The following is a 23,084-nucleotide window of genomic DNA, read 5'->3' on the forward strand; positions in this document are numbered from 1 at the left end:
AAGATACCACAGAAATTGTAAAATGAAAAGGTTATTTGGAATGTAAGTGATGATGGGAATGTCCTGCCACAGAGTACCAGGAAAAGCTGGATATTCATGATTTCTGGAGGGTAGGTCCAGAGGAGCATTTTCAATACCCAGGTCCATGTGCAAATGCATGCTACATCCAACATCACTCAAAGCACAAGGCAGGAGGAAATACAACAACCTGGGCTTGCCTTACTCTTGCTTTTCACAGATATGCCATTGGAGAGGCTGGACACAAAGCTGCATGGGGTTTTCATTACATTAAATAGGATTACTCTTATAAAGCTTCATGATTAAGGCAACTATCTATTTTCAATGCAAGGTTTCAAGCAGTATCCCTGATGCCCCAACAATCGATGCATTTGACATTATGGTGGGTCACAAAAAGACAGAAGCAGAGTGTTTTCCAATACTGTTTTCTTGAAAAGGACCTTGCCTTCATTCTCCATCAAACACAACATTTCAGCAGAAACCCAGCATCAAAACTTTGACTCCTGACATTTCCAACCAGCACCGGAGCTCTGTGCTGCTCCATGCATGACTGAACTAAGGCGAAGCACGTTTCAGACAAAGTGGCAGTATGCACAAGGAATTTCAGCAACACTCATGAGATTCATTCAGGAGAGTAATGCTATCCTGACCACACATCATTTCTGCTTTCCTTTGATACCATTGCCCATTACATGTGCATTAGCACAGGAGCAATAACTCCACTCGGCTAGTTAAAAGCGAGGTACAATCAGGACCTTGAGAATAAAGAGGCAAATCTTCCACACTAATTTAGCTCCTGTCAGCCCCATCCCAGGCAGGCTGGCTCCACAGCCACGTACAGTCAATAAATACACTACATCTTTGGAAAACAAGAGTCCACCATTCCCCTCATCATCACAGAACCATGTACAAACAAAGCAGGCTCCTGCCCCAGGATGAACAGAAAATGTTATTCAATATATGGGCAACTGCCAACATAGCTATATAAAGCTGCTCACTCCAGACATCTGACCTAAAAATCACATCTGCCTCCTTCACAAATACAGTACACATTGCGTTTATGTGACCAAATATTTCATGCCTGCCACACTGTGCTTGAAACAGATGCTTGACAAAACTCCAGGGATATAAATAGGGCAATTATTTACTAAGGCCATATGTTGGAAGCACATAAGATGGACTTGCTTAACTGAAAAGCCTTCAAAAAACAGTAATGATAATAATAGGACTGAACACATCTCAGATCTAATATTCTTTGGAGCTTTTTGGTTTGGGGCATTGTTCACTAGAAACTGAAATGATCTCTAAATAGCTTTCCTGTGCCCTCTCTGAGAAACCTCTCCAGTCATCATGGACAGCTACAGGGTCTGATTGAGCAGGTCACGGGCCCAGAGCTCCCTGTGGAGAATGGAGCTCAGCTCACCGGTCGTGACAGCAGCTAGAAAACAACCCTCATGTGGTGCTTGCAGCATGGATGTCCTCACTGCCTAGAGTACTTGAAGACCCTACAAATGCAACAGCACACATCGCTGCCCATCCCAAAACTTCCTGCTCAGTTAACGCCAAGATGATTTCTCCAGCAACCAGTCCAGGAGCAGCAGATTGCCATTCAGAGGCAAGGAACAGGCCAGCAAGAGCTTCAGGATATTCATGAAAGACAAATGCTAAGTCCTGCACCTGAAGCAGCCTAACCCTTTGCATGAAAACATGCAGCTGAGGAGGACCTGGGCATCCTGGGGACAGCAGCACATCCCAACAGCAACACAGGCATTGCTGCTGTACAGTGCTACAGCAGCACAGCTGTAGCAACAGCCAGGACAGAACAGGACTATTCCCCTTCACTTGGCACTTGGTAGGTCACATGTGGAAGATCATCCAGTGTTGGATGATTACCCCACATCCCCTGGGGTAAGTGGAGCTGCCCAGGAGGAAGCAAGTTCAGCAGAGGTCCTTGAGATGGTGGTGGAGAGGCTGTGGGAACAGGGGCAGATCAGCATGGGCAGGAGAAGCCTTCAGGGACACACACCTGCTAATAACCTCCCATACCTGCAAGGCATTTACCAGGGCAATAGAGCACCAGGCTCTTTCACTCCTTCTCCAATACGCTGATGTTCGAAGTTACCATGATTAAATACCCAGCCCTTCAAAGAGCTCCATCCAGATCCTGCTCACTAATGCAACAGAGTATGTTACAGGCAAATTTCTTTGTTATTTCCTGGGTAGAATCCCCTTCCCTTTCAGTAGCCTTCATATTTTGATGTTTCTATTTTCACTGTTATGCTTCTTGGAACATCAAATATTTCCTGGGTTGGGTTTTTAATATATGGGAAATTATGCATACCATATGCAAGGGGGAGCAGAACACGCTGACTGCACAAGTGGGTGGAAAAGTCCACAGGGAACAGCAGCAGAAGGAAGGCAAGACACTGCATTAAATATTAGTGTTTCAAAGTTGCTGAGCAAAGGGGGAAGATTATGGTAGCCAGGTTTGAGATCTACCCTTGCTCCATTACTCCAGTCCCCAAAGGCAAAGCCTTATGCCCAAATGTGAAACATATGGTGAACAATTCAGAACTCATCCATTTTTCTGATGAAATCTCAGGAAGATAAACATGTCAGTATTTGTGTGATCCTCAGTATTGCATAAAGGGACAAATCCTCCAAGGTGCTGATCATCAGCAAAAGTTGACTCTCATGGGGGATGAGGATGCTCAGTAGCTCCTGTCCATTGGCATCCCTGCTTGACTGCTGGGAGAGTTTAGCTCTCCTTGCTCTTGTCAAGCTGCATTTTCAACCTCACTGCCTCAGTTATTTCCCCTCTCCTGCTTCAGAGGCTGAATATTCAGCACTCTGGTGTTAGATGAAAACATATCAATCTCTGTGACTAAACCAAGGGATATGGGCTTGAAGTTTAGGGGCACTAGTAGTTGTCTATAGATAAGTTCATTTCTGTAAATAGTGTTTTCCTTTACAGCAAATGGCAGTTTACAATAGTTCACAACGTTTTGGTTCACAATGAAGAGTAACTGTATCCCAAAACCTCAACTGTTTCACTGAAGCAAATCATCCAACAGTACTTAAAGGTCTTCAGAACCAAAATCCAGTTCCCACAGGTGACCTGGATGCCTACAATCCTGAACTTCATCAGTCTGGGGCAGCTCCAGATTCTTTTCTCTTTTCTCTTACTGCTGTGAGAAGGGACAAAAATGGTTCTGCAATCCCATTAGCTTCCCTAAAACTGCAGGAGAGGTTCAACATTAACAGAAAGGTGTTATCGCTATGAAGTGACTGAGTTGGTCAACTTGATTCCCAGCAATGCAGCAGGAAGCTTTTGCACCAAAATACCTTAGGAAATATTAAACAGGCGAGAGATTTAGGTTCAATATAAGGCAGAAGTTCTTCCCTGTGAGGGTGCTGAGGCACTGGCACAGGGTGCCCAGAGAAGCTGTGGCTGCCCCATCCCTGGCAGAGCTCAAGGTCAGGTTGGATGGATTTGGAGCAACCTGCTCTAGTGGAATGGGTACAAACTCAACACACTTCACCACAACTTCTTAAAAAGCTCTTTTTCTTCACAACTGGACTCCCTTGGGGCTCCAGGGGAAAAGGTGTGAAACACCAACCTCTCCATATGCCATGCACTAGCATTTACCTCTGCTTTGAAGCTGATTGCTATGAGATAACTGTCCCATCCACTACACTTGCAGCTTCTCTTTTAGCAGGGGTGTAAACTGTAGCTCTGCAGAATCACATATGGACTCCCCAGAGCTGGCTCTTGACACAACAGCCCCAGGGATCTGGCTCCGGAGTGACAGGGATGTCCTTCAAGCTGCCACAAAATGAGCCTCGTGAACTACACACACAGAGCAGGCTCAGCAGTTCTGAATTCATCACCCTGCTGCTGTCAGTGCCCTGCCACAAAGAGCAGGATCAGGCCACACCATCATATGGGGTGCTCATCTGCCAATTCACACTGGTGGTGTCAGCCCAGAGGACTGCCACCATTTACTGATGGTGATGAGGCATTGTTGGGCTATCCAGCACCTGCATCACTCTCCACATTTTAGGACATTAAAAGTGCTGATCTCGGGTGCACGAGGAAGATCTATTACACCCTGGCAGATTTTTCATGAGATGGTATCTAACACAGTGCACTTTTTCTCAGCAGGATCATTCGTTTTCTGCAAGACAGAGTGTACAAACCACCTTACAAAAGAGCTTCGTTTAAAGGAGGCCAGTACAGTCAATAAATGTGCTGAGAAAAGAGGCCAATTAGTGTTCTGCCCTCAGGGTATAGGCCTAGGGCTCTATTCCCGTCCTCCTTGCAGCTTGATGTGTGGCTCTGGGTGAGCCACTTACATGTCCTATGCTTCATTTCATCTGTAAACACCTTTCTCCATCTATTCAGACTCCAAGGCCTTTGCAACATGGATTGCTTCTGCTATGCATTTGACACATGCCTATAAAATGCTTCATCTTGTTGGGAACGGCTATGGGAAGTACTGTGAGACAGAAAAAAAACATCAACCATAGTATTAAGAGGTCAAGGGAACATCCAGGACATGTATTACACATAAGAGTTCATGCTGAACGCTCTTCCTTCCAGATTCAGTTGGTCAAGGGGACAACAAAGACTTGCAATTCCCACCAGTAAATTAAACTGTGACCATTCATACAGCCAATGTGATGCTTTTATGAACCATCTGCTCCTGGCTTATTTTTGCTGTGAGATGCAGCTAACGTTTGCAGTTGTTAAACTTTGTCATTTTAAGACACTTTCACATGGCTATAAATTAATTTTAGCTTGTGTGAGTCATGCTGCTGTTACCAGGATACTTCTTCCAAGACAGAAAAGGTAGCCCAGCCAGCCCCTGTGCATCCTTCTGCCTTCTTCCAGTTCTACCTTGTTCCCTGCTATGTCTAAAGGGGCAGCAAATGGGTTCTACCGTCTGCTGGTTAAACCTAATAAGCCAGATCCTGCTGTGGAAACACCAGATCTAACACAAGATACTTTCCACAAAGATCACTTCCAGTGGCTAACACTGTGCATGACTTTTAAAAGAGCAAAAACCCCCTCTCCTTCATTATCTGCAGGACACAAGCCAAGCAGGGTATTTAATGGGCCACTGTACTTACGTACAGGGAAGAATTCCTTTTTCTCAGGGAAAATCCTTGATGTTGGATGTTAATGAGAGAGAATCTTTCACAGCAGAAAAGCTCTTTAGAGACTTGAAATATCTGTTTCATGGGATTTCAGAACTCAACATCTGCATGGGATGAAAGAAGAGCTCATGGGAGCTCTGCAATCCAGCTCCCAGCTTCCCTCTCCTGTGTTCTGCCCTCTCAGAAACCTTTCTGTAAGGCAACCACAGAGTGTCAAACGCAGGTGGTGTCATAATTCAGATACAAATTCTCTATCAGAGGTCCCTTCCAACCCTGCTGACTCCATGTACTCCAGAGGTTTTCCTGTACTTAACAGTGCAGTTACCCGATGCAGCCCAGATGTTAGGACACACACAGGAATTCTCCCATTCCAGTTGACTTCATTTTCTGATTCCAAGGTAAGCTCTGCCCTATCTCCCAGCCCCTCAGCATGGGTACAAACCTCCTCCACCAGAGATCCAAACCTGCCCCACCAACAAGTCACCATTTGGACTCCCTCTGGATTATCTCCCTGCTCAAAACCCAGCACAAGCAATAACCTGTGCTGAGGAAGTGATACCTTCAGGTATCACCGAGACAATGCATGAGATTCAGACAGATTCACATGCTGCCTGTGCTTGCCTAGTCCTTTTTTAGTCTCTATTTTTAACTTGCTAAAAGAGAAGCAGAAGGCTGCAGAGTTTCTACTACACAAGGTGTGCCTCCATCCTTTATTGCGTATCTGCTCTGCTCACACACTCCACCGCTCTCCCTAGAGCCAACGAGCCCACACTCAATTCCTCTAAGCTCAGTGCAGAGCTTTTAGCAGGCTCCAAGCACCAAAAGAGCAAACTCACCTCTGCCCCTCACCTGATCCAAATCTGACCCAAACTACTGGGACAGCCCTTGCCATAAAAACCACGGTGCACCATCAGCCAAGGGGTGACAGCAAACCAAAGTGCTCAAACACCCTGACACTAACCCCTGTCTTCAGAAGCCAACCGCACTGCTCCTCAGAGCCAAGCCCTGAACTCTTCTTTATTCTAAGCCACAAATCACAAGAGGTTGCTCTGGGGGAAATAAATAAATAAAGAGAATGAAGGTTATTTTCCATTTGCTTGTACACAGCAAGAAAGATAATGCCAGTTTGCTTTAGAATAAAAATGCCAGTAGTTATTTATCCAGGTGAAGAATTAGCTACACTGCACTAGCTAGCAAAGGCTCAATGAAAAAGTAAATCCTTAGGATGGAGCGCACAGGGGAAAAAAAGATTAATTGATTTGTGACTACAAGGAGGTTTATTCAGAACCATATTTAACACCACAGTGTTTTTGAATTCAGTAGAAACTCAATTTTCTTCTGCAGCCTTTCTTTGCTGTTAAAGGAAATACACCAGCAAGAAAAAGAAAAATGAAACTTAATATTAAGGAGCACCACCTTGCTTTAGAAACCAAACCAGGCTCAGAGCTGCACCTCTGGGATATCTGCACACCACCTGGAACAGATTGCCTGTAGAAGCTGTGACTACCCTGTGGAAGAGACCTTAAAGCTCATCCAGTTCCAACCCCTGCCACTCGCAGGGACACCTTCCACTGGAGCAGCTGCTCCAAGCCCCTGTGTCCAACCTGGCCTTGAGCACTGCCAGGGATGGGGCAGCCACAGCTTCTCTGGGCACCCTGTGCCAGCACCTCAGCACCCTCACAGGGAACAGCTTCTGCCTAAGAGCTCATCTCAGTCTCCCCTCTGGCAGGTTAAAGCCATTCCCCTTGGCCTGTCCAAGAGGAATCCTGGTGAGGATGGAGCTGCTCCTGGTGAGGTGAAGCGCAGCCAAAGCACCAGAGTTTCACTGGACATTGTCCAGTGCTGGGTGGGCAGACCTGGAAAGTGGCCATCAGGAGGAGGAAGGAGAATGACCAAGGCAGAGGAAAGCCACAAAGCTCTGCTCCAGGTGTACTTCCAGCTTCCTTTGCTCCACAAAGCGCTTACAACTTGCAGCATTTGCCTGTTGAAGCCTCCCCTGCATGGTCCCAGATGCGCCTTGCTGCAGACATTTAAAGATGCTTTTTCCCTAATTCGTGGTCTTCTTCACTTCTTCTGGAAAATGAGCCATGACACACGAGCCCTTTGCAATGCGCTGCAACCCTGATGTTGTATTTCCATGGTAACTCTCCCCAACTTACAGATACGCATTCCCAGCAGAGCTGGGCTGCAGACACACATCATTATATTTAATCTGAATGAGTGTGTACCTGAGTTGACTTTATTTCACAAAACTGCATAAGGAATTAAATTTCTCTCACTATTTCCTTCTCTTATGTCCCACTGTCATTACTTGCAGTGTTGTGCCATTAGTTGTGGGCACTTTGCATCAGTACATAACGATCCGCTGTCAGATAATGTTGAGATGCAAAAACTACTCAAAACACCAGACAGCAATTTTCTGCTCAGTTTCCCAATTTAACCTGAATTGATACAACATTGTAAGTCTGGATGAGGTTCAGGGACTGCTCTAATTATAATAGCATCTTGGGCAGCAGCAGTCATTTGCATCCTGCCTTTTTGATACTGGTCTTGATAGTGCAATTAAGAAGCAAAAGAGAGAACAACTTTCCAAGATTTGTCCTAAGGAACAGCAAGAGGCTCTGATGTTAAAACCTTTTCCTTTGGTCAGGCTGCTGCCCCCAGCCCAACATAGCCCCTAGACCCAGTGAAATTCAGGATGTTTCACAAATGCCCACTTCATATGTGCATGCTTAACCTCCTCTACCACGAATAAAACAGGGTGATTAGACCCACACCTCTCAGGACACAGCATCTTGTGTCTCTCTGCAACTCCTGCAGCAATGCTTATTCAGCTTATATAGCTTCTCTGGGCACCCTGTGCCAGCGCCTCAGCACCCTCACAGGGAACAGCTTCTGCCTAAGAGCTCAGCTCAGTCTCCCCTCTGGCAGGTTAAAGCCATTCCCCTTGTCCTGTCCCTACAGGCCCTTGTCCAAAGCTCCTCTCCAGGTTTTTCATAGGATCCCTTTAGGTATTGGAAGACTCTTAAAAGGTCTTTATCCCTGTGAGCTGAGCGTGCACAGCTGGGCTGGGTTTGAACCCAAGGCATTTGCATTAACAACTCGTATGGTTAAATCATCGGTTAGAAACTTTCTATAGGAAACTTGGAAGTATTTGTCCCTGCTGGAAAGCCAGTGGGAAGAGCTGCCTTATGTGCAACTTCATGGCTGAATGATGGAAGAAAGCAGACAGAGGTTGGCACATGGACAGAAAGTGTGATTGCTCAAAACAGAAGCAGTTAGCGGCTCATGCAGCCTTCACCTGAGCTCAGCCGGTGGTGATTTCTGCATCCCCAGTAACCCCTTTTTATGTGATACCTGTGGAGAGGTTCCTGCATTTTTAGCCAAGTCTGTAAAGACAGCAGAAAACACACTCATTGTGTTGGGTTATTACTGCCCCATCCTGCAGAAAACACACTCATTGTGTTGGGTTATTACTGCCCCATCCTGCAGAAATGAAACCTGACCAAAGCCAGGATGAGATGAAAATGAACCAAACCCAGGATTTGCTGGTCTATGATATGTTACTGGATTCTAGCAGAGACACATCTCACACCCTTGCTCAGAAATGGTTCTTCATGTTTATGGAAGATGCTAAGGACAAAAACATTCATTTGGAAAACGTGCAAGTTTAAAATCATGTCTTAAAACAAAAGTCACAGCAGTATTTGTCACACATCATATGCATTCAGGAGAGACAACACATGGCTTACACCATGGTCAGGACTATTACCTACAGAGACACCACATTGTGTTACAGTTATTTATCACATATGAGACAAGCTGAGACTCTGAACCATAAACATCCACATGAAAAGCGGCATCAAGTACCAAACCCCAACCAGTACAAGTGATTCTGTCTAGGTTTTCAGCAGCTACCTCCCAGCACAGACACGTTACCACACACCCCATATCACCAGTTACTGCCGAGAGTCAAGAAATAAATCTCTTGAAGAGGCGAAAAAATAAGACAGATTTCAGGATTAGTTTATGGCTGCCCCATCCCTGGCAGTGCTCAAAGCCAGGCTGGACAGGGCTTGGAACAACCTGCTCTAGTGGAAGGTGTCCCTGGTTGGGACTGGATGAGCTCTGAGGCCCCTTCCAAAACAAACCATTCCATGATCCTGTGAACACTGACCTGGGACCACACAAGCTTTAGTTTCTCATTGTTAGGTCACTGCTCTGAACTGAAGCTGGCTGCATCTTGCTGCCAGTTGAGAGATTTCATACAGCTCTCACAAACCAAACTCCAAAGCCTCCGGTGGGTTTGGCTGCAATGGCTACAGCCCCACAGGAGGCAAAAAGCAGGAGTTGAACTGAGAGCTTTCCCACCTGCACTCCAGAGGAGCCCTCTCAGGTATTACTGCTGGGGCTGAGGGCAAGTGCGTTACAAACTGCTTCTGCAGCACCAAACCTCGGCTTCCATCCTTAACTCCCTTCTTGTTTAATCCCTGCAGCTTGCCTTTAATAAATCACCCTCCTTTAAAACAAACTGCTCCAGTGCTGTGTTCATTCATGCATAGGAAATTAAAATGTGTTATAAAACTAATTTATGCGCCCTGTTGGCCACAGCGCCTGTGGAATTGGCCTCCGTGGACACACACTCAGGAAGCAGTTGCACACATTTGATCCAAGTTTTGCTCAACACTGTTAGAAACAGCTGAAAAGATTTTGACTCCTTTTGTTTTCTTTCCTCAAATGAAAATCTTCATCAAAATGGACATTTACACAAGGCTGGGGCAGAGCAGGGGAGGTACCATTCAATATCCCACCCCTGAAGAGTCTCACATCATTTCCATTCCTTAATACAGAGGGTGGTTTTCATTAGGATTTGTTATATTGTTCTTGCTTTTGCTGAAGAATTTCACAGGAGAAAAAGAATTCCCAACCAGCTTTAATTTTAATTGATTCATATTCACTCCAATGAGGTCAGGCATGTTTAATTATCATCATCCTTATTACAGATGGAAAATCAACTTCCTCTGATGTTGCTCTACTAATTATCATCTCATTTGTTTAGCAATGGCAGCGAGACAACTGATCAAGATTATGGCAAACAAACAGCAAAAAGACCTGTACAGAAGCCACTGCAAACAGTAGCTAGGATTCAGCAAAGTACTTTGCCATGTATCACATTTAGCACCACTTAACCATTCCTGGTTTAGCTCTAACAGTTCAGAACGTGCTCGAGTATTTTGCCACATTGCACTTTCAGTAAAAGAAAGAGGAAAAGCAGAAAGAAAATACCATCCTGTTCATTTAACTGAAGGGATCAGAGGTGCAGAGTAACTGAAGGTGAGTCTTGGAGAGGGACAATATATACCTTAAATGCAAAGCTGTCCGAAGCACCAGCTCAGCTTTCCTGGGTTAGACTGATGGTGAGGAATAAAACATGGTCCTGGCAGCTCTTTATAAATCCCCTACCACCAGTAAATCATCAGGAACCTATAAACCTTTGGCAACTTATCCCTTATGACTGTTAAGTGCTTAGTTGCCTGCTAGTGGTGGTAAGTTTTCCTCCTAAAGATGCTGTCAATTCAACACTCCAAAAGTGAGCCAAGGGACAGATAGGAGAGTAAGCAAATCCAACCAAAAACCTGACAATGGACTGAAAATGCTTCCTTTTCTTCTGCTGCTTTACAGAGAAGACAGGTAAACTTGATGTTGATCTCTGCTCCAAGCAAGCGTAATTCCTTTGCATCCAAATAAATAGTGGCATCGAGGAGTGCGATTATAGCACATTAGTGCAATGATGCGCGTGACCCAAAATAAGAACATGAGGACCAGGAGACTGCTCTTCAAAGCAGCTGGGTGTACATAGCTCTGAAATGGTTATTAAGTTCATTTAAGTACCAAATTAAGGAAGGAGTGGGAGGAAAGACTGAGGAAACTACAGTCTGATTCCCTGATCCAAGTTTAACCTTGGCTTGGCAGCACTGTCTGGTTTGATACTTATTTTTAATTTAGTAATGCTTTGATGATTTATTTCTATATTAAAGTCTATTGCACAGAAAGAAACTACTGTAGAGAAAGAAACAGCTCCCTCGCAATTAAAGATGAGCCTGTTTTACGAGGCACACAGGAATTCCTTGACTAAGCTACCATAAATCAGCCAGAGGAGTGCTCACTGGAAAAAAGGCAGTCATACTACATTGTCTTCCTGCAAGGCTATTCCTTGCTAAAATGGAAAATGTGCCTCCATCGTACAGCCTTGATAACTATTAGGGCTGCAAAACTCCTTGGTTTACATCAAGACCTCCCTAGGAATCTCAATCATAAGTATTTTACCACATGCAGCACTAACAGCCCTTCTGATTGCAGCTTTGCTGTCCCAAATGCAAAGAGGTCATCAATCTGGTGCCACAGTCCAGTAAAACTATGACTCCTTTATTACCTTTGTCTTCATGAATGCCCAAGTGATATTCCTTGGCAATAACTGCAAGTCCCCATCCCAAAATCAGCTGGAACAATCCACTGTAGCTAGCAGCAAATCAGCCATCTGCTTCCCTGTTCCAAAAGTAACTGGAATCTCTCCTCTCCTTCCACTTTGCACTTTATTTTTAGAGCATTCTCCAGTTAGAGCTCAGCTCCCCATCAGTAACGTTCTGTGCATATCCTGTGCTCCTCTCTCCTTACAGCCACATTTTCTGTCATCACAAATACTACAGCGGAAACATTGCATTTGATGACCAGTGAACAAAGAGCTTTAAAAAGCAAAGAAAACAAAATATCACGCAGATGAGGCAGACCTGAGTCCTCAAATTCACTCAGAGGAAGGTGAAATACCTGCATCAAACCTTGTCATCAAAGGAAAAACAGATTCCTTTTTCTTTTCCCCTCTTGGAAATGGTGACAAACTTACAAGTGCAGATGCCTATGGACAAAGACAAAAGCCAGTGCTGGTACAGTTTAGTTCTTCACTGTATTTTCTGTCTGCTGCTGGAATGATACACAGCTGCCAACTGAAGCAAAGAGGTAAGCCTAATCTGGTTGATCCAGCAGTAGTTAGTAAGTGTTCATACCTATTTCCTTCACTAGAAAAAAAGAAGGAAATGTGACAAGACATCCCAAGTCATTGTGGAAGCCACAGCTATACCAGAAAAGAGAAGCATACTCAGGTGAACTACTCTCAGCCACCTTATCCTCCATTTTAAACCAAATTAACAGGGGGTTGGAACAGGATGAGCCTTAAGGTTCCAAACCAGTCTGTCATTCTGTGCGAACACATAGAGGTTAAAAGCAGTTTCTAACACACCCACTCTCATGCATGAATTACTATGAACAACTTCATATCCAAATCTCATTGCCTCTTCCAGCTCACGCGGCCCTCTGAACACCAGGAACTTCCCAATTCCCTCTAAACTTGGAGCAAAATATACCAAGCTGCATCCTCAAACCCTTCCTCAGCACCAGTCTTTGCTTCTACCTGTTTTGGCCACAGTTCTCGACATGTTCAATGGTTCAGCTCCAGTCCCAGTCAGGGCTGCCACCAGTTTCAGACTCCTAAGTGGCATCTCCCCTGGATCCTGCAGTTTTATGACTCTTAATGCCTTCATGAAGCATGCACCGTGAGGACCCCACAACACTGCTCCTTGGCACTCTGCCTTAGGAGGCTTCCCACACCTCAGGAAAAATTCCTATCATTGTAACAGGAGGAAAAAAAGGAAAAGAGAGAACTTCTTTCCATTAAACAAAGAAGCCAGAACCAGGATATCCCATGGTCATCATATCCCACATGGAAACTGCATTTGTGGGGAACCTCTGCCGAGCGCTGGGAAACCTGTCAGATGCTCTTTTCTCCAGGGCCTGGGCTTGACAAGAACATTGACAGCAAACAGGGAGCATGAGCAGGCAATTATGAGGTGCACATTTGTGAAATGATTGATGGGTTTTCTAATTGCAAAGAAAAATTGAGCAGTGATGGTACCAGACTGGACCACTGCCTTTGCAGACATCAATCTAATGCTTAGTAGAGAAAAGAGCTGTCTCAAAACCCCTCCACACAGTGACTTTGGGAAGAATGAATCAAGACTTGCAAACCTGAGCCTCCCTCACAGGGAAGAGCTGCCTAAAATCTCATCTAAACCTCCCTGGGCTCACCAGCACAGAGATCAGGCACTTGCACTGCTGCAGATGGTCAAAGCAAGCACACTGAGCCATGACCACAGCCTCCTTCTCCTTGCCTGCCAAGCCTCAGCTTAATAGACAACCCCCGAGACATGTTTTGCCCATTAAGCACTCGATGTCCAAGCCTGCTACTCGCACCCATGTGAAGATGCTTTACAAGCACAATGAATGCATTTAGAGATGTAACCTCGAGAAGATTTAATTTAGACGATCCAACACAGAGCAGCAAGTCAGTGCTCTGGGCACGGAGACTGCAGAACAGTTTATAAAAGCCTCCTGTGCTCCCAAACAGCTGGGAGCTCCCAAGGCATCAAACACTTCTTGCCTCAACTGATGGATATGATAATAACGATCTATTTTTCCTTTTAATTTAAACTATGCCTATTTATGTGCCACTGACTGAAAAGGACAGTGAATTAAAGAGCACATGAAAGAAAATCATAGCCCTCAGCACTTGCTCCAAACACTCTTTTAAGTCTGTTTGATAACTGGCTGCTGTGTTTTGTCACCAAGTGCAATCGGCTCGATTATCACTTCTTTGTTTTGAATACCCACCTCCAAAGTCATTAAACACTTGCTTCTTAATGAGAGTAGATTGGGGTTGGCCAATAAGTCACTTAAATGCCATCTGCCAAAGAAAAAAGAAATTCCAAGTGCCAAATCCCTGCAATTCCTTTCTGCTGTTTTCCCCTCGCTGCTGGATTTAGAGAGAAAAGGCATTTGTATAATCTCATCAGCGGTAGCTTTCTCCTAGGGGAAGTGCAAACAGACCACAGAAAAGGCTCTGGTTGGCTTTGACTTGCAAAACCACTTCATGGACTACTCTGAAACAATCCAGTCAGCGGGATGTGAGCTCTGTATACTGGTGTTGCCCCAGATTGGTTTGGTTTTATTCATAAGATGATTTCAGTGAAAACAGGCTGCCTGAAGCTTAATTTTACTAGCAATTGTTAAATAATTCAACACCCATCTTCTTTGTCTCTTTAATGCCTCAGAAAAATCAAAACCCTTCACAAATTAAAGGCCAAATCCTGTTTACTCTTTCCTTTTCTAAAGCAATGTTGACATCAATGAAGACTGTTTCTGTGACTTGGGCTCAGACTCAAAGTTCTCTTGGTGTATTTACTTATTTTTTTCAATCAGGAGCATGCTTTTGGGTTTTTTTTTTTTCTTTTTTAATCAAAATACTTCTCTGATTCAAAGCTGTAAAAATACAAAGGCAAATGCTTCCAGTAGGGTCAGCCTGCTTGCTTTATAGAAACGGATTACATTAACATTTCATAGCAATAAGTGATGACTCCCTCCAGGAAGGAGGATTCGATCCCTTCCCTGCACCTTCTGTCCACCTCCTGAAGGGACAAGCCCACATGTTAATTGTCCCTTGCTCAGATTTAAAGGCTCTTCATGAAGAAACCCTGCTGACTTGGGTGCTTGAAGAAGGATTTGAAGTTCTACCTGCAATAACACCTTCAGTTTGGCAAGGAACCGTGGGTTCAATGAAAACAAGCCCTCAACTCAAGGCTGTGAAGGGCTCATGGATGCACGGGGGGTTAAATCTGCACCAAGCTGGCCTGAAGGCTCCAGATTCAAAGGATGAGTATCCTCCATCCCAGCTGGAACACACCTTCCCTGGAGCAGCTATTTAATACTGTACCCAAACCCTACTCCATGCTCCAAAAAGGTATAAAGCACACAAATGCTGCCTTTTCCAGGTCATTTGTCATAACCAGCCAAACACAAACCCACTGGGGTCCCTCCATTGTGTCCATACCAGCCAACATTCGCAATTCCAAGGCCAGTTTTAGGGAAATAAAACACATGTAAAACAAGATGCAGCACTAGGATACATGAACACAGCTGGTCATCACATGAACCAGCTCCATATGCTTCAATCTCTGCTGCACCCTCAGCAGAGGCTTTGAGATTTTTCAGGCAGTGACACAAATCTGTTCATCTGACAAAATCTGACACTATCACAAATTGCTAGACCCCTTTCTTTTACACTTTGCACTGAATTATGTAGCATTTAAAATGATCAGATGAAGAATTCATCATAAAAAGGCATAACACCAGCAAGCTGAGCTTCAAAATACCCAAGCGGAACACCACAGGGACACTGTGAAGTTTAAGAGCTTAAAATTAGAGAGAATCACTTTGTACAGTGCGTTGAGGCTCATTTTCCCCCAGTATCTTTAAAATGAAAAGCAAGGAAGTCAATTATATCTATGTTTTTAAATCTGTGGCCTCAATCAATCCCCCAAACCCCATCATGACTTAAAGGAAAACTCAAATTGAAAACAACTGAAAAGGTTCTTGTCAAAGTACTTTCAATGCTGGTAAAGAACTTGATGGTTTTAATTTAATCCTGAGGTGGATGATGAAGTTACTGATGTCATGATTCTGATCTAAATCTTCCCTCTCCTAGAGTCTGAGCCCAAACAATGCTGCCCCAAATTAAACCCATGAAAATCCCCCTCCATTTCTTCTCCTTGTTACCAAGTTTTCAGAGACCTCCACTCTCTGCGCCAGCCAACAGTGACCATACCTGAGGAGCCACATACCTGGAAACACAAGTCTCCAGCAACCACACTAAGGATGGACGGGGTTTGAGTTATTCAAACATCTATATAGAGATGCCTTCCAGAAGCACCAACGAAACCCTGCCTGTGGAAGAACACCTTTAATGTTCCCAACACTGGGCTTAGGTCTGGTCCAACATACTTCAAGGCCACCAGGATTTCTGCTACAAACCTGGCAGTAGGATGCTGACCCCTGGACATGCAATTACAGTGAGTATAAGGCTTGGAGTAGAATCAGACTTCAAGGAAGAGAAAGCATTTGAGTGGTCAACACAGAGCTTTGCTTTCTTGGAGCAGTTTTAGAGACTGAGACTGATCATCACTACCATTATTTTATCTTTCTGTGAGGTTTCAATTTCATATGAAGCCATGAAAGAGCTGCATGAACCTCTGCAGCTGTGACATTCACACACATCCAATCCCTCTGAGCAAACACCTGCATACAAGGATCTTCTCAGACATACCAGGTGAGGTTTCCAAATGCAAGTTATCATTAGTACCCCACATCTGACTCCTATGGAAATCAGCTTTCCCTTTGACTTCCAAAGCAGCTACACCAGAAGAGCAAGAACGTTTTACAACTGTGTTCATACAGAAACAGGAATCTTCCTGCAATTTGCAGGTGCTGCAGTCAGGAAGCACTTATTTAACAAGTATTCAACGTTCTGGACAAGCTGTTGCCTAAGGAGTTTGAGCTTTTTCACAACAAACCATCAGAAACTCAGGAAACAACCCTTGAAATTGTGCTCTTACCTCACAGTTACATGTAAATAGCAGTTTCTGAAATTAGAAATATATAAATATATATATAGTTATAGATAAAGGCATATAATAGTAGCACCAGAAATCATGGAATGATGCAGGTTGGAAAGGACCTTAAAGCTCATCCAGCTCCAACCCCTGCCACAGGCAGGGACACCTTCCACTGGAGCAGCTGCTCCAAGCCCCTGTGTCCAACCTGGCCTTGAGCACTGCCAGGGATGGGGCAGCCACAGCTTCTCTGGGCACCCTGTGCCAGCACCTCAGCACCCTCACAGGGAACAGCTTCTGCCTAAGAGCTCATCTCAATCTCCCCTCTGGCAGGTTAAAGCCATTCCCCTTGGCCTGTCCCTACAGGCCTTTGTTGAAATCCATATGGTGTGATGGTAAATGAAATGCCCAGCAACCAGAGTGGAAGACCTCAACACCATCTGCAGTTTAAGACTGAGGTAACAGTTTATATTAAGCACCACAAGCATTTTCTTAAGCAATAGAATTAGCACCTTCTCTCCACTCCTGTGTCATATTCAATCACCTAAATCCTCTCTGTTTCTTTCCACCTCAACTTCTGCATCATTTATGTAACGAGGGATGAGAGTTTGCTCTTTCATAAGTACATTGCAAGAGCAAATCCATTAACGTTTGTGAGGCTGAGATAACAGGTAATTGGGTGGGTCAATTCACATTATTTTCATCTTCAAAAACCCCCAAACCTAACAGCCTTTCTGTTCTTTTACAATCCATAACTCTCAAAACCGATTTCCTCCTCACAGCGATCTTAATAGTAATTAAATGAGCTTTTGTCTTCCAGCACCAGTAAAGTACTACATAAAACAGCTGCAGCAAAGCCCCATCCAAAGTCCAATTTAACCTGCTAGCTGGTTACCAGCTGGTACCCCAAGTGCTGCAGGGTCGGAAAGAGGCATCTCTGTCATCTCTGAAGTCACCTGAGGACTTGTCCTTCAGCCCAATACATTACAGTGGGGTGGTGACTAATGGAGCTCTTCAGCAGTGCTTTTGCCTGTTGGACTCAATCGATCCACCCAGCCAAAAGTGGAGAATACAAAGAGAAAGTCAAGAAATTCATTATAACCTAAGTAATGTATTGTTTGGGAACAGTGGGGTCACAGCACTGTCAATGGACTCACTGACCAAGCCACAAAGATTCAAGTTTCTTTCCTCCCTGGAGAGATACATGAAGCAATGCCAATAGAAAAGCATGACAACCTCAATTTCCATGCTCAGGTAAATGTCCCTCCTGCTCAAAGCTGCTTAATATGCACTATCTGCTTGCTTGGTTTCTTGAAGAGGCACAGATGCAGGAGTGCATTTAACTGTTTTCCTGAATCAGACCCCTGGAGCCATCAGTATCTCACATATGTAATTATAAATCATGAGTCTTGTAACCAAAGCACAATCAGCACATCTCACTATAAATCTTCCAGATATCAGCAGTTTATCCAAAGCTGCTTTTTGGCAAAACCTGATGTACCATGAAACTAAGTAAGTCAGGCAGAAGAAACCACTGGCACTGAAGTTCACAGCCCACCAGTGCTGCACCACTGGACAGGCTCCAGACCACAGGAAGCCCCCAAAAACCTCATGTTCTGTCAGGTGGGAAATGACTCCCTCCTGGAGACAACAAGAAGGTAGATCTCCCCTGGGGTACCCCAAGTCCATCCCTTTGCAGTTTCATAGCATTTCCAAAGGCCTTTCATGCAAGGTGTCAACCTTCTTCCATTTTGTTGATGCAGAGGTTTTCTGAACCCTCAGTAAACTTAGATCAATGTGTATCATTAATAACAAAGAACTGGATAAACCCTGGCTACATCTACAGCAAAGCATGGCCAGGTACGTAATGCAAGCACATATTCATTTATAGACACTCATTAGCATAATCTGAACTAGGAAATCAAAACATCTCTGCAGGAGCCCATGCCACTGAAGATCAGGATCTATATGATGACCCTTCTAAATGTCACTTACTGTCTGCCTCGTCTGTGGGAACTAATTTCGACATGATACATTACGCTGTAATCATAATTTTATCTTCTGGGCAGAGGCAGTCAGAGGAAGTCTGTAAGCCTGGCAAGGGAAGTCTAACTGTGAAATGCATGCACAAGTGAGTGCTGAGATTGAGGGTATCTTTGTGCATCAGGATTTTAAATGTTAATGGGGGAAAAATACAAAAGAAGACGTGTTACAGAGCCCAGGTATTAAACCAGCATCCCTCCAAGGCATTGAGAGAGACCATTTCTTGCAGGGAAATTACTGGATAAAGCAGGAGCCTGAAGCCAGTTTGAGACTGGGCCGTAGCTTAGATGGGTTTCATGCCATCAGCTCTCTTTGCCTGGATAATTACATCTTGTGAATTATCCATGAGAGAAAATTGCCTCCAAATGTATTCACAGAGCTGCCTGTCTCCAGTCTCTGCTGCTAAGTGTTTGGTAGAGACTGACCCTTACAAGTACACTGGAGCACCTCTCATGGGCAGGGAACTCCTCTTCTGGGGCTGCCATAACTGCCATACACCAAGTAAAACCCAAGCAAGGAATAAACCACTTCACTTTGCTCCCACTCTTTCACCATAACAAGCCCCTAAAAAACCTAATGTATCTCTGTGTACTATAATGTCAGGATTTCCTCTAATCCCATACATAATTACATGGAGCACTGCACTGGTATCCCTTTCATGCAAATATTGCTATAAAATGCATAGTTTTCATAGCATTATATGACAAAGAAATAACTGTAGTCATTTATTTCTGGTCCATATGTGGTTACACAACCTAATGCAATGAGACAGTGTTTTTCATTAGCTTTTTGCTGTGGACACTCCTCATTTATCTTTCTCAGAATCCTTCCCCTAGTGCATGTTAACAATGTTATTTTAGTAAGTTGCTTCATTATTAAACATCACTGGGAGTCTGTGAAGTTTGCTGCAGAAGCCCTTTGCCAGAGCTGGCTTTGGAAGCAGTGCCCTTCCACCCTGGTTCCCAGTAACCTGTGAGCTCCAATTCCCACACACCATGGCCTCAAGTGGCAGTGTTCACATTAGCGATACCCTTAATAAAGCCAGAATGGATGATCACAACATAGATCCTTGCAGCTGCCAGTTAAGTATCTCCATAAGCCTCCTCTGATCTCTAACTCATTGGTGGCTCAACTCAGCAGTGCTTAAGAGCTGAGCAGGCAGACCCCTGGGATGACAAGGCTGCAGATGCCAGAGGGATCACAGGGCATCAACTCCTCCTAGGTTGTTTCCCAAAGGGGGTGTAGCTGGTGCAGAAACGCTGCAGGAAGCCCCAAGCAGATGGATAAACCTCTCACATCTCCAGCTCCCCCTGAATAGTAACTGCTTGCAATCTGCTTAAATGCAGAAATATTATGCTCAATATCCCATTCACACTTTAGCACTATTCATAGGGTTTATTTTTATGATAAAACAAGCACCAGAACAACTTAATACCTCATTCTGGCCAACAGAAGACAACTCCCTGAGCACACCCTTCACACAGCAGTAGACCAGAAGTACATGAAACCCCCAGGCAACACTCAGAGCTCAGCAATACCTGCTGGCTCCCAGCACTAAACCAAGGAAAAAAAGTGTGTTGCCAGATCTGGATTTGTGTCTAAGTATCCATTATCCATGTGCCCCCATTTACATTCCTGGCCTTGGTGACCACCTTTGTTAACTGGTTCGTATCTAGAAAGCGTGAGCAAAGCCACATCCTGAAACCCTGACATTCCCCTTGCATTAGGTAGTGACCTTCCCACTCCACCTCCCCACAATAATCCAGCCCCTCAGCTCCCCACAGCTTTCCTCCTCAATCACTCTTCCCTGTCTCTCTCCCTTCTTTTCTCCCCTGCCACCAAACACTAACTTCCACAAAGAAGCCTACCCCTGCCCATGTGTCACTGCCACAGCCTGCCTTCCTTAACAGTTCCCCTAAGGGCACTGAAACTGAAATTAAAACCACATGCTAGGAGGACAACAGAACAGAAGGACAGGACTTATGTTCTATGTTATATTTGGGTGGATTGTTTCCACCCTGCCCAGTTTTTGGATCACAACAAGCTCCTGGGGTGTGCTGCAGTCACAGGGGACTGCAGTTTGGGCAGTGGAGCCGTGTAGGGACTGCCAGGACCACATTGCTCACCCTCACTTGCAAAGGCTTTTGAATTCTGCAGCTTCTTCCTCTCCGTGCCCCAGCCATTCAGCCCCTCCTTTAACAAGTCCAGCAGCTTGTGTTTGGTTAAAATAACTGTTTATTCCTCACAGACTTGATTCCTGTCCAGAATAAATTGTCAACTCCTCCACTGATGGCTGAATGTGCTGTCTGGAACAAGGGAGCCCATAGGAATAAAAAGGTCTCTGTGTAAACGGTAACAGACCTAATTTGCAGGGATTATATCATTGCTTCAGATTTGGATCAGGCATGGATTTGCACATATGCATATGTTAGATGCTCAAGGACAAGCCTTCCCTATGTTAACCAAGTTGGGAGCAATATATCCTGTTCACCTGGCTAGAAAACTACCCCTGGTCAGAGATAGCATCTTATATGATATTTAAGGTTTGTCAAGGTAAAACCATCAGTATCTTCATACAGAGCAGCACTGATCAATTCCCTCCCCTCCTCCTTTTGCTTTGTCCCAATGGGCTTGTCCCACACCTGAAGGCTGGAGGACCTGGGACAGTATCTCAGCTCTGATAACCCTGCGGGCTGGTGAAAGAACAACCCAAGATACAAGTTTGCCCTGAGAACAGATGTAGTTTTTATATATGAAAAACCCATGTTGTATTTCATTAATTGATGTTCAGTTCATTACACAGGAATAATCACCTCATTCCTTATGATATGTAAAACCTTAATATGTAATTAAGGTAAAGTGACTTAGTTATATGCAGTTAAACGTAAGACTGCAAGAATCTGCACAGTTCCTACACTCCCCCAGTCTTTTTGCATATTGCTACCAATAATACCCCTTTCCAAGCCCCATCACCCTAAAAAAAACCCTTCCCAGTTTGTGTTCCAGCCTCTCTGAGCTGGCTCATGCCATGATGCTACATCCAACCCCTCCAAGCTTCCTTGTGCCTTATTGGATCCCAGTGACAGAGAGCAAGCAGCTCCCAGGCTCTTGCCATACCTGATGGGCAGTGAAGGGTCTCCAGCATCCCACCAGTCCTTTGGGGGGCTGATATACATGCACCACAGCTCCCAGCTGTACCCATGGGCAGAGTTCTCATAACGCTGCACCTCAAAGTTGTCCTGCTTGATGTTGTCTATGGAGGGAAGAATGACCCTTCTCCGGTTTTCCTGAATCCGTGAAAGCACCGGCTCAGCCCTGAAAAGAAGCAAAGCACAGGAATAGATAGTTAATAGCTCCTATGATTTGCAGATGGACACTGTAGCTTTCATGCAGCTTGTGCACTTCAATGAGGGTAAGAATGGCATTCTTGCCACCGTTCAGTAAACAGAATGGAATAATACCATAATCATTTGGGTTGGAAGGGACCTTCACAACTCATCTTGTCCAACTCCCCTGCAATGAGCAGGGACACCTTCCACTAAACCAGGTTGCCCAGAAACACATCAGCCTGACCTTGAATGTCTCCAGGGATGGGGCATCCACCACCTCTCTGGGCAACTTGTGCCAGGGTTTTACCATCCTCATTGTACAAAACTTCTTAACATCCAGCCTGAATCTCTCTCTTTCAGTTTAAAACCATCACCCCTTGTCCTGTTGCAAGAGGCCTAAAAGTCTCTCCCTGTCTTTCTTATGGGCACCTTTTAAGAACTGAAAGGCTCCAGGCTGAACGAGCCCAGCTCTCCTGTCTCCCGCTCACAAGTGGCATCACATCTTCACAGAGACACAGCAAAACCCAGCTAGAGGAGCCTGGACTGTCAGGAGGCTCCTCACAGAGTCAGAAGTGACCTCAGATTTCAATGCCTCTCTGTCAAACTCCCACTCGCCCATGCTTCCCACCTGGACACATCCCTTGCATGGAGCTGCCATTGGTGATTTAGCGCTCTCCTAACTGAACCAACTACACAAATTCATGGACCAGCTGAAGCTTTCAACACAAGGAAAGGATTATTTTCAAAAACAGAGGTTTTAAGCTGTGGAAATGAATTAAAGCCTCCAAAAATGGACCTTATCTTTTCCTGCAGAGCCAGTACACCACATTTTTCTGGTGTGCTAGTTTAAGAAATCATTATTAAATAATAATTCCATATTCTGAACTTTTTAATTTTCAAAAAAGTCCATGTTTTTAAGCTGAGTTTTCCTGATATCTTGACTGGGGCAGCAAAGAAACCAGATGATACATTAGCTAGGAGCCAGTTCTGCAGCACAGCCCAACTGTACAGCCAAGAACAGCTCAGTGAAGGTGCTCAT

At 44.7% G+C, this 23,084-nt stretch overlaps 1 protein-coding gene across 1 annotated transcript in view; it reads right to left on the reverse strand.

The window, feature by feature from the left end:
• Nucleotides 1-23,084, reverse strand: part of LOC101872477 (polypeptide N-acetylgalactosaminyltransferase 17) — a 107,418-nt gene that overhangs the window by 15,299 nt on the left and 69,035 nt on the right. The window contains exon 5 of the mRNA XM_034068948.1: nt 21,834-22,031. Within this exon, the coding sequence (XP_033924839.1) occupies nt 21,834-22,031 (198 nt within the window). The remainder of the gene's footprint in view (nt 1-21,833; nt 22,032-23,084) is intronic.

This window comes from Melopsittacus undulatus, chromosome 13, assembly GCF_012275295.1.
Source record: "Melopsittacus undulatus isolate bMelUnd1 chromosome 13, bMelUnd1.mat.Z, whole genome shotgun sequence".
NCBI lineage: Eukaryota > Metazoa > Chordata > Aves > Psittaciformes > Psittaculidae > Melopsittacus > Melopsittacus undulatus.